At 37.9% G+C, this 12,620-nt stretch overlaps 1 protein-coding gene and 1 non-coding gene across 3 annotated transcripts; both read right to left on the bottom strand.

Moving 5' to 3' along the window:
* Positions 1–3,342: 3,342 nt before the first annotated feature.
* On the bottom strand, positions 3,343–3,414 carry TRNAA-CGC (transfer RNA alanine (anticodon CGC)). The gene has a single exon. It is a non-coding gene; the product is annotated as a tRNA-Ala (tRNA).
* A 1,081-nt stretch (positions 3,415–4,495) lies between these two features.
* Ranbp16 (Ran-binding protein 16) lies at positions 4,496–12,482 on the bottom strand. Of its 2 annotated transcripts, none has more exons than XM_011298462.1 (10): positions 11,319–12,482; positions 9,391–10,939; positions 9,083–9,227; positions 8,861–9,008; positions 8,078–8,640; positions 7,293–7,455; positions 5,573–5,650; positions 5,294–5,487; positions 5,080–5,207; positions 4,496–4,781 (listed from the first exon to the last, which is right to left on the bottom strand). In XM_011298462.1, the coding sequence occupies exons 1-10, from the start codon at positions 11,572–11,574 to the stop codon at positions 4,682–4,684; spliced, it is 3,324 nt and encodes a 1,107-aa protein (XP_011296764.1). In that variant the 5' UTR covers positions 11,575–12,482; the 3' UTR covers positions 4,496–4,681. The 2 variants fall into 2 exon arrangements, with proteins under 2 accessions (XP_011296764.1, XP_011296773.1); XM_011298471.1 differs by having other exon boundaries at positions 7,317–7,455; positions 11,319–12,480.
* Positions 12,483–12,620: the final 138 nt, after the last annotated feature.

Here is a 12,620-nt window from a genome sequence, read left to right as displayed (position 1 = left end):
GTGCGCGGTAACAAGTGATTCAAAATAGTGGATAATGAATTTATATGGAAAATAATGAATGTTCATGGAATAATGATCATATTCCCTGAAATTGTTGACATCACGAGTTCCGCTGTAGTAATTGAAAGAATATAGTCGAAAAAACGAGGAATTCTTGTCGCTCCTAAAAATACAGAAATACGTTTTGTTATCTCATTGACTTCCTGACCCCTTGGCATTCAATGGTTGACGATAGCAAACATATACATTACCACTGTCACAAGGACTGGTCATGTACCGACTATACTTTCAGTAATAAATAATGCCCGACACAGCCGAAAACTTTCAATTGCCAGAGAAATTCCCCCATTCACTTGAAAAATTAAATTAACGAATACGGGGAAGAGGGGAAGAGGGGTAGAGGGGGGGAGGGGTATTTTAATTCCCCTTGAAATATTAAAACCCCGAAGTGCCGCGAAATTCAATGTACATTCTCAACTTCACTAGAGAGGGGAGGAGTTGCATTAGCGAGAATTAGTGTTAATTGAAGTTCTGCCTCTGGAGCTTTTTTTTTTTCACTCGTTCGTTCCTCTTTTTTCTTTTCTTCGGTCTCTTCCCTCGGTAAAAAATCCACTGCTGCGACAGAACAGACCGGAGATGACTTAATCCTCTTGTTTTCCAACGACGAGTTATACAAATTGCATTTAACAGAAAGTAATCGGACTTGAATGGCCAATCGGAGAATTATCTAATAATAAACTTTTATTGCAGGCTGAATGGATACATTACCCCAGCGATTGAGTCCTCCGTCGGTCGATGGGAGTAAAAAATTTATCCGAGGTATAAAAAAATGCATAAAGAATGCATTTTTCAGTGGTTAAACAGTGGGAGTGCTCAACGAGTTCGGGTCGTGATGACAGCACACAGAGGCTCATTCACCAGAATATCTCACTAACTGACATTCGTCACGGATTATTGCACACTCTTAGGAAATTACTCTGGAAATTTTCAATGAAAAAAACTTGAAGCTTTTAATAATGCCTATTCCATGTTCAAGCATTTGGGTGCTGTTGTCTTGATGTGCTGAGTGTTCGAGCTCTTATTTTCAGATCTATGCCACCGAATAATGGAAATCATTTAATAGAATTCGAATTCAGAGTCGAAAACCCCTCGGAATCTAAGGGAGTTACTGAGTATTCAGGAAAACCCATATTATTTCGAAACATTACAGAAACGAGGAAAAAAATAAATTCTCATATTAGGTATATAATTGTCAATCATCCCCGAACTCTTATATTTTCTAATTCATATTTTAAATGACTAAATAACATTATGGCCGATCCCGAAGATTTGGAATGACGAACTAGTATGCTAAACAAAATATATCGATTCCTTAAGATCCAAAAATGTAATTTACAGTTCACTCAAGCAAATCACAACAATCGACTACACGTAGGGATATATTGCTTAAAAAATAATTGAGGGCAACAATATTTTGCCAGTATAATACTTCTGGGAAGGAAATGCAGGAAATGCAGATTTTATTTATTCCGCTGTACCACTTGACTACTAGATTGTCATGACGAATGAAAACCCGTCCTTGGAAAAATCAACTTCATTGAAGTTTCAAGATGAATGGTACGGCTGAAAATTCGGAAATAATTTATGAATGTCTATAAAATTTTCATAAAATGATGATTGATTAAGGTGATGGGATAATTTACATTGATGAGACAATGAGACTCATTATGGTGAGGGGAAATGATATGAAGAGGAATTTATGGCAACTGACGAGAGTGGATGAGCGAACAAGGAATAAAATGGTAAAATGAATGGGAAGACGTAGGCGGGCATTGAATGACCAGCCGAGGTCGGTTCAATGAGGGTCCAGTATTATTCGTTACTTCGGAGTGAATACCTGCGCACTTGTTGAGTGCTTGAATGATGCACATGAAAATTCACTCGACTGCCTTGATTGGGAGCTAAAGGAATCTTCTGATGGATCCTGTCCTGTTCCTAAGTACTAGTGCCGCAGGAGTGACTAGACTGGACTAGGAATTACCATGTCTCCTGCTGCTCAAGTGCTTATCAATGGGTCGGGACGTACAGCTATAGATCAGATATTACTACAAGTGATATTATTTGAGAATATTCAGGAAACAGTCACTGGAATATTGAATGTTTCCCAATTTGTTATGAATCACTAAAAATAAGGTAGTAAAAAAAACTGCGTAGATAACTGATATAGTTATTCGCTTAATTTTTTTATTGCCTTAATAATTTATTTACCCGAAAATTTACGCGAAAATATTTTCTTGTATATATTGTACAATGTATCTCGTTGGTAATCTGTGAGGGATTATTTACCGTTATTTTAGCGGAATGTTTATAATTCCTGGTATGTTCAGTTGTGAAATAAAAAAATCGATGGACGTTTTATTGTTTTATTTTGGGGTCGAGCAATTCTGCTGCAAGATTTTAATTTACATTTGGGGATATTGAGAGATATTGGCCCTATCTCATCGTATGCATGCGGCTGTCAACAGGGTAAATGTCTAGTTCAGATCTACCACGTTATTCTAGTTGTTATATATCGGATTGTATGGGCTTCCATTTCCTGATTAAGGATCTGATCAGCTTTGCCTCCGGAAACAATTAGATTAGGAGATATCACTTACTAATGCACCGCTCTCTGAGTTATTCAGGGCCCCGACGACAACGCATGTTGATTCACTTAAAGACAATGGACACAGAAGAATTTTCAATCGATCTTGAGCACAATTACAAAACTTTAAATTTGATCTCACCCGACCACCAATGGTCTCTGACTCGACACGGCAAGTGATTGTTTCGTCACAACCCTTCTGTAGCAATTCAAAATATATTTAATATTTAAATGAATTGAGAATAATCGGGGTCTCACCAGGTCCCAGATCAGACTCATCATGTTAATTGGGAATTGTTTCCTGGTGAGGCTGGAAGTCCGTTCGTCCAGCCAGAGTCAAACGCCATTCGACAAAGCTCTACTTGCACCCATTCGTACGCAATCTAGTCATGTGTACACAGATATACAGGGCGTCCCATTTGAAATAGTATAGTTGAATAACTCTTTAACGAGGAAAGTAATCGGAAAAACTTGCAAATGAAAGTTGTAGGGTTTGAAGGGGGACAATTGCATTTGCCGTTACAAAAGGAATAGCTTTTGTGGAGGTGAAATTATTGGCGATCATTTTTAAAAATGCAACATAACCGATAGCATCAAAGCATAAACATTTATACTGGAAACAAACTTGGTGTCAGTTGAAAATTGAATTTTCAGAGTAATTATAATAATTTTTGGGTTAAGGGAGAAAAAAAATATTTTGGAGGAGCTGGGATTTGAACCCAGGACTTTCAGCATGCGAAGCAGACACTCTACCACTGAGTTACACCCCCGCGTATCTAGCGAATTCCTGAAACCACATCGAATTCTCAAAAAAATGAAAAAACAGTAAACCATTGCAATAATGATTAAAATTTTATTAGCCAGCCAAGTATCTCTACCAATGGTTTGAAAAATTAAATCAGCGTATCAAAAATATGGAACATTGATAACAGACAATGTAGTCTTTGGAAATACGTTTTTGTTTAATATTTCATATTTTTTGTAGAAAATTCCGAAAACATTGGCCTCAATGAATGAAGAAAAAGGGATCTAATCCGCAAATAATTGAAAAAAGTAATCATAATGCATTCATGCTAAATTAGTAACATTGTTATTGAGTTAGCAGAAAACAGGGTAAAAAGAACCCTTTCGACTTTATTTTTTAAATCATCATGAGTCACGCCAGGAATAAATAAGTTAATTTTTTCTCAAATAACTATTTTTTTAAGATTTATGTTCAAATTTGTAATTAGGTTACTAGAAAGCTGTGAAAATATAAATAAAACTTCGGAACAAAAAATGGAAGTATTTAACAGTTTTTGTCAATGAATTATTTTCTGAATTATGAATATTAATGGTAAAAGTAAAGAGACCTTTTTACCCCATTCTGTCTACCGATGCACTTGGCACTTGAATTTAAAGGTTTCATTTGTCACTCTAGATAGCATTGTCAATCGTTATTACTTAAACATGAATATATCTTTGAAATGTATTGTTTTTATTACTATAAGAACTGAGCACTCTTAAATGATAGTTCCAATGATATTTTTCATTTACATACACATAAATCCCGGACGAAGAAGCGCGTAGTTTTATAACCCATATTATCCTCTTATCGATCTCGCTTTCTTTATCAATTTAAAAAAAAAAAGAAACTAATGAAAAATGTGCGAGGGCTTTCTCATGCACACGTTTCACGTTAACTTTGCCACAAACAGCGATTTAAGGCCGCAAAGTCTTACACAAACACATAAACATTTACTCTACACTCTTTGTGGCTAAATTAATCACCCCACGAGGCATTTCGCTAAGTTGTACTGGATCTAAATGGAAAAAGGATAGTCTCCCCATGAAAAACACTAAATGAAACTGTTCAATTTTATAAAGTTCTGGTTTTCCTTTTTTCTCTGTTTCCCAGTTACAGAAGACCTACTCTCACATGGATACGATCATTTGTTTATTTATTTTTCTTCATTCCTTCAGCAGCCAATCTCAAGTTTATCTCTAGATCAAAAATAATTGATGACACTTGTTGGTTTGATGATTTCATCAACAACACTACGAGGTCATCATGTCACTGCCAGAGTTTGATGAAATGTTTGGTCCTTTCAGGGAGTCATTTATATCTCTTCTGAACATTGAAAGGTTTTGGGTGAATCTGTTGATGAAAGAATGATTCAATTAATACAGTAATAACCGAAAAGAAAATTCTGGAGTAAAAAGCAAGCCATCTCATCTGAAGGAGATTGTCGATTTTTGAAGTCAAACGGAATCAGAATGGAGAGAGAGATTCAAAATTCAATAGTTTGCAATACGCGAGAACCCTTCCAGATATTTGACTTCTGTTGCGTGGCCCGTGCGCACTCGGATTTTTTTCAGGGCGTCTTGGGAGATCGGAAAAGTTCTCTGAATTAATTGTGAAATTCCCCTGCATGTTATTTTTGAATGATTATTACCTATCTCGATTTTTAGTCAGTAGATTAGGCTCGATGCCATCCATAAGGTTCTCGAACCACTGGGCCATAGCTGGCTGCTTATCAACCAGCTGACTCCTAATTATATTCTCCCGCAATTGACCGAAGTACTGCAACAATAAATCCAAACAAAATGCCGTTCGATGTATCTAAAATAATTTGATCGATGAAGGCTAAAGCAGGGAAAATTAATTACTTCTTCATTCAGCAGAATGAGCCCCAGGAGTGGCCTCGACATGCTCCACTGGTTCCTGCAGTCCTCGAACATTATCACATTGAGCACTGTACTCAATATTTGCTGAAGTATTTCAGGATGTTGTTTCAACACTTGTAAAAACAGATCACCACCAGCAGGTACTGCTGAATTTTTTTTTCCAGGGTATACACCAGCTGAAATAACCCCCGAATGTAGCTTCACAAGAAAATTGTTCTTCTTCACTTTGTTGCGATAGTTTTTATTACGAAAATTACTCACCTTTCTGTGACAATTGTTTAAACAAGTACGTAACGATGTGATCCAGTGTTGCACAGCAACCAGTACATACCATCGTATCTGAAACCACATCATTGACCGTTCATAACAACCGAAACTATGCCGCAAAAATTTCCAATGGAATAAAAAATAATACTCATTCATACATCATGCAATGCTCTACAATACCTCAATGCTTCTAATTTAGAAATTAATACAAGTTATAAAAGAGGATAAGCCAATTGCACTCGGACGTTGGATTTTGCTGAATAACTCAGTAGAATTAAAAGCAAAGGCGAACATTTGCCGAGAGTTTTACCTCGACAAAATACGATCATAGAATCGCAATACCCTTGTAATTCAAACCAGCGAAGGAAAGCAAAATGGTAGCAAGCCGATTTAGTTGATGGGTAAATTTTCCAAGGACATCTTTAATTCTATGAGAGGTACCGCAATTTTTGTTTGTAGCTCTTGTTTCAGTTAATAAAAGAGGTTTTGATATAAATTTCGTTCTCTGTCTTGAATTCTGAGAAAATCCGGACAAATGCGAGGGAATAAATCGGCTTGTTGCACTCAACCTCTTCGCTATTGAAATAGCTTCATCGTAAGTCCGTCCTCATGTTTAAATGACTCGACCAATTTTACAACTTTATAAATAATAATTACTTAAAAGAAACTTGCTAGCAATTGAATTAACAAGCAACTATAAATGGAGAAACTGTTAACAAAATGGAATGAACTCGATGCAAATTAATGAACCTTGTCTCCTTAATTAACAAATAGATCAGCAACTTACTCTACTGCAGCAATTCAACAAGATGTTAATTCAAGATAAATGTGTCAGCTGTGCGGCTGATTGCAAGTGCTAGACCCGTAATTCAACTCATAATTTCATTTGTCATAGTTTCTTTTTCCTCTTAAACTATTATTACAGAAATACGGAAGCTTGTGGGCAAGAATTGCAGTCACGGTGACAATGGACAAGATTTCACAATTCAAGCCGGAGGAGAAGAGTCAGGGAAATTATTATTCTCCACTTAACATCAGGATCTAGATATTTTTATGCACCCAAATATTTTTACTACCTGCATTAGACAAACGTGTGTGCGAGTACTAATCTTATCTATTCGAAGAGTCCTAGAAAATATCGGACTATTCAAAAAAATTTATTCAAACTGTCTGTCGTATTTTCAACTTGACCCGTCCGTCTCAATGTCTTGCGATGAAATTGTTTTCAATTTCCCTCTATTTCCCTCTTTATACAATCGTATTCTCTACGAAAATTATTTCGTAACTGATCCCATGAGATTTTCGATTTCTAAGTTCTCATACTTTAAATATGATTGCCAAAATTTTTTTGTAATCAGCAATAATGTTCATGGGAAATATGCACTGGAGTAAAATTTGATGATAAAAGATACATTGAGATAGTCGATTTCCCTTCAATCTCGAAATACAAGTGTTTGAATAATTTTTTCGAATCTTTCAAAAGTTTTTCTAGGATTCGTCGTATTGCACGTAATTTTCATTCCAAAGCGATTGAATTTTAATGCAAATTAAATGAGGCAAGTGACAGTTGTCTGTCACCATAATGCTCTTGCTCTCTCTATCAAGCTTCTCATTTTTCCCTCGGAATTGAGTTTAAGGACAATTTTGTCCGAGTATTCGTTTCCTTCCTGGGGATGTAGAGTGATACGAGTAAGATAGAATCAGCCGCACAGACCTGTGTAGGAGTCTTTTAGCGCACCTAGTGCCGTTAGGCCTTCGCTGATACTTGAGAGAATGTAGAGAAATACTCGTGGCTCCAGGGTTGATAAGAACGTCATGTGATCCTGGGCGAGGCACTCGAGTAGGACGTAGTACGTGGCTGATAGTTTTGGGTAGTCCTGTTGTCGATAATTTTAAACAAATCATCGATTTAATGCATCAATCTCAATCTGAACGTGATGCACGCAGTGATCGGTAACTAATATTATTTTCCCCATTATTTATATTTTCAATTTATCCGACCTTACCGCAATCTTCAGTGAGTGACTGATATCGATTTGTTACCGATAATTCTTTCAGTAATAGATATTTTAAGTGTTAATATTGCTCATTTGTGAACTATTTTTATTTCTGTGAAATTTATTATTAAATTATGAATTATTTGTATTGGTTTAATTCAAATGCTTCGTTGGTGAAACGACGCCGACCTTTCATAAAATTTATTTGATGAAGTAGAGATCAGATGATGATCTTTGTGGGGTTCCCCGTCCTCGTCCCCGTCGCGAGGACTGGGTAATACCCAGTGCTGGTATGATTTCGACTAAATCATTTTGGATTGCGTAAACCGAAAGATATGCGAAAACAGAGATTGATGAGTAGTTCGAATATAACGGAATTCTACTGTATTATTTTCTGATATTCGTATTATTCTGATAATGTTGATATCAATTGTTGATTTTACCTATCTATGGTCGCATGCACAATATGTTTTCCTGTTCATAAAAAAAATTGTGTACTCACCAGTAAATCGCTCTGCGGTATGCTCAACAGTAATTTAACAAAAGTATTCAAAGCATTGTCAAGGGCTTCATCCCCATAGAGTCTGAACACTCCAAAATTCACGTAACTACCACATAGGGCTGCCTTCAACATACTGAAGCATATGCTGATTCCCTTAAGTTTGAGGGGATATATTTGATCCTTCGGCACTTCAACATTCAATATGTGGTTGCCATAGCTGCATATGACCTTGCTGGCCTCGCGAAACAGGAGAATACCATTTGGTGAGGAGACATCGAACTGCAGGCGTTGGCTGCGATTTTGTACTAATTCAGCGAATAACTTCAGGACTGGTGTAGTCACTTGTGGATCGTGATGCCAGAGCTCGATGGCGTGCAGGAGAATAGGGGTGTAGTTGGGGTAAATCCAATCGAAGAGCATCATGTACGAGGGCTTTGTGTTGAAGGCGTACGCAAGGCCACGCAAATCTCGAGCTATTCCGATCAATGCTTTTTTAGCTTCTTCAGCTGCGAACAGGGGAGAATCCGCTGCACCCATCAACTGCCCGAGACTCTCCAGAGCAGCTTTAAAGCAAATTTAAAGTCATTATTAGACGTCATTTGAATTTAAGAATCAAATGATAATTAGAATCTGACAGATTTACTAAATGTTAATTTATCTAGAAAGTCATTGATTTCAGGAGGAAGTTCAAGTTTGAATAATTTCCTTGAGTTAGGGGACTATTCTAGAGTCTTACGAAACGTAGCATATTCTCGATCTGAATGGGTTATCAATTCGAATTACCTGTCAGGGGCAGCATGAAGGTGTGAAATCTCTCCTCGTCCTCACCCAAATCCACCATGAATAATTTACCGAGGGAGGTGTAGAACATTGTCCTGCAACGCATCTCAGAGACGGGAACATTGTTGCCGAGGAATGGAAAGTGTTCACTCTGGAAGTGAATTCAACATTTTTTCAACACATTCCGATGAATAAAACTTGAATACTGTAATTGATGAAACTTACTGTATGGTTGTTCAACATAAACTGCACTTCATCAAGTTTCACTAACTTGCGAACGGAGCTGTAGCCAACTGAGAGATCAGTTAGGAGTTGAAGTGTTTTTGAAATAATTTGTTCTCTTCGACCCCAGTATTTCAAATTGGTTATTCTGGATGAGAAAGAACAGGATAATTAATAGATCAATAAATCAGATCTGCAATCAAACTGTTGACAAGCAATAAACCTAATTTTTGAGAGACGTAGCGTTTTCCTCTCGAAAGCAATACAAGAGGAAAAAAAAAAGAAAACCTTGAATTCTGAATGAAACTCACATTTTCCGAATAAAAACACTCAGCACCATGGCCTCATCATTGAGTCCAAGTACTTCGGACAGCCTACGATAAACTTTGGAGTTCTTCTGTATGGAGTCCCCGACATAAATTTTCCTGAATTGCTCGAAGAAACTCAGCATAGCGAGTTCGAGTTTTTCACAGCCACCCTGGGTGAGCCCAGAATCCGTTAAATTCATTAACTGCAGTACTCTACAAACAAGTTCGCCATCCATGGCATCATGCTCCTCATTGCTATTAAACGAAACTCGTCCACCAATGGCACTGCCAATGATATAAACGAGCCAAGTGAGTTGTCCCTCCTGAATTCTCAGCTCGATCTGTTGAGTGGGGCTGGCTGTCTGAGACAGCAGTTCCTGATAGGCATTGGCAGCTTGATCAAACAGTTGAACAAGTAGCGTGCACGTTTTCTGATATTCACATCTACCGATCACAGATAATTGTTCCAGTTGCTGCTGGACCATCCCCAGATCATCGAGGGGATCCTCAAGACCATCACGAACGACAACAGCCACGGACTCGAGCCTCGATGTGATGTAAGCATTGGAAACCTCTGGGGTATACGTTTCGAGGAGATGTGGCTCTGTTGCTTTGACGTATGGCACCGAAGCCACCATTCTCTGCCACAGACTCAGAAGATAGTGCACACTGTTGGGGGCGAATTGCCACATTTGCAGACTCTGAACGGTGAACTTGGCAATTAGTTGTATGGCCTCTGGATAATTCTCAACGAGTACCAATTCTCCAAGCTGATAATTACTCTTCAATCTTGCCAGCAATCTGCAGAACTCGTGGTAGTTACTAGGATCACTGAGACCCTGGGGATTCTGGAGTATGTGTTTGACTCCGTTGACCAAGTGCGTCAAGAATTTAGCTCTCTCAGTGTTTGAGAATAGACTACGTCTCACTGATGCTATCTGAACGAGACAGGAGAGAGCCAGTGATGACAGAGTGTTTGGTAAACTATGGTAGAGATCGAAATAAAGCTTTAGCGTTGCGAAATCTAGGAATGCTGGCCTCCAACTCGTTGGAATTTGTACTGTACATAAGTCGTCCGAGCTCTCGTCAGTTGAGGTACCAATGAAATCGAAAGTTAGACAATTACGAGCCAGCCGAAGGAGTTGGGTCATTAGACCGTGCTGTGCCTCATCGTTGAAGTTGAGGCTTTTGCAGTTTTCACGCGCTGTACCCAACATTGAACATGATAATCTAAAGATTTCAAAGAGCTGACTGTCTCGAAAGCTGCTCGCTATCTTTCTATGCTTTGTCGGTGATCTGTTGGCATCAACTTCCGATATTTGGTTCATCTCACATGTCAATTGGGACAGCAGTTGAACGCCTATCATGCAGTGCTCTACCGAGCCCTGAAGGAATTTTGTTACTTCATCTACCACATTTCGGAATACATAATTGTCTTTGTCTGCGTCGAACCAGCCGAGCTTTGATATTCGTGCGAACAGCGTAACCAGGGCTTGGATTACGAAGTTTGGGAGTTTTGGTTGTGTTGCCAAATAGTTCAGTACGTAATTGCCTGGAAAGATCATTGACAATTGTACATCACTCTCTGTAATAATTTACTGAGAGGTGTGACAAAAGACCGACTGTGGACATTCAATACAAGACAGGCAAATCTTCGTTTAAGATTCCAGATAGTTGCTGATTTTCATTTTCCCCAATTTCCCACATTTTTGCAAGATTAAACGATTTTTTACTTACAAAGCAATAAAATGGAACTAAATAAGATTAATATGAGAAAAAAGCCTAATTTTAATAATTTTAACAAATTGACAGTAAATTCTTCAGGAAAGGGCAAGGAGCAAACATGTTTGATGGTCATTAGAGCAAAGAGAATGTGCAATAGTCTTGCACGAATGATTGAGTTGGAAATGAAATTGATGATATGAACTCACGTATATCAAGCCTTTGCTGGAGACTGAGTCCCTGTGGGGAACGTGAGACGAGTTTAGTGAGAGTTGTTGCAGCCAAGAGTTGAGCATAAGAAGAATCTCCACGATCCAGCAGCAGCTGACATTTGCTAAGGGTGTCTGGAGCATTTTGAAAGCCAACAAGTGCCTTTTCAGCTTCAACCCGATGAGATGGATCTTGTGACTCGTACAACTGCTTGCACAGCAATTCTAATTGTTGTACTTCCTGAATGTCATTCATTCTGAATATTTGTATTTATCCTATCGTTATGAATTTTTTCCCATCAATTTTCATTCACTTTTTCATCCCTTTCACTTCTATATCAATCAACGTTATCTCATTAACCCTCCTACCACACAATTCACACAGACTTTATCAAACTCTTCCGATACAACAATAGTAAACAAACGATTAATTAATCAATCGATCGGAATAAGGGACTTGATTGTAGAGTAAAGACCGATTGTTGGAGGTTATACCCGTTTATCGCGAATTCACAACGTCCCAAAGGCGTGAGACATACACACAACAAAAAATCCCATGTAATCACAACTTTTTCACCGAATAATTTTCATCACCGGTCCACTCCAATGTCCGATTGAATAACGAACTTGTTGTCACAACCCATATACACATCACAGAACTGGGATGAATGTTGAAGAAGGATCATGTAGTACGAGCACGATAAACCATAATAAACTCGATCGACTGTGTGAACCATCACTGAACTATCAACCAGAAACAATGGAAACAAACACGAGACTGCAAACAACCCTTTTCACATAATTGTCCCCCTGAATTTTCCAATCGCTTCGCAAGCAATGACAATTGTCTTTTATCTAAAAAATGAATAATTCTTTATTTATATTCCCACTGGCTGATTACCCACTCCATCTCGTGATTCGATAACTTTTCAATCTACATTAACTCGTTAGTGATCATAACGAAAAAAAGAGTTGACAACATCGTAACGACTTGAAGGACTGAAAATATTGCATTTTAATAATGCAACATTTGAGATAATTCAATAGTTCAGAATGAGATAGCCCAAAGACGCAGATCAGTCGACGAATTACATCCGGCAAACCCCAGGTGAACACAAAGTGTATGTGTATGTGCATGCGTGAATTTTCCGCTGGTGAAAAACGCCGGACCAAAATTTCCACCTATTTTCCTATTTTCATTTTAATACCATGTTCTATTATGTTTCCATGTCACTGATTATTAGTTTTGGATGTTGATGATATGCTGAAAAAATTAATTTTATTACTTTGAGAATTATTAGA

Source organism: Fopius arisanus, unplaced genomic scaffold (assembly GCF_000806365.1).
Source record: "Fopius arisanus strain USDA-PBARC FA_bdor unplaced genomic scaffold, ASM80636v1 scaffold00001, whole genome shotgun sequence".
Taxonomy (NCBI): Eukaryota; Metazoa; Arthropoda; class Insecta; order Hymenoptera; family Braconidae; genus Fopius; species Fopius arisanus.
Note: the sequence above shows the minus strand (reverse complement) of the source record. Positions and strands in the feature narration are given on the sequence as shown.

Excerpts from the sequence above, each read along its gene's own strand:
- Ranbp16 (XM_011298462.1), bottom strand. The coding sequence starts at position 11,574 with ATGAATGACATTCAGGAAGTACAACAATTAGAATTGCTGTGCAAGCAG. Across the intron at positions 7,456-8,077 it reads TACCGCAGAGCGATTTACTG|GACTACCCAAAACTATCAGC; the intron begins GTGAGTACACAA and ends TATCGACAACAG. Across the intron at positions 5,488-5,572 it reads TAAACAATTGTCACAGAAAG|CTGGTGTATACCCTGGAAAA; the intron begins GTGAGTAATTTT and ends GGGTTATTTCAG.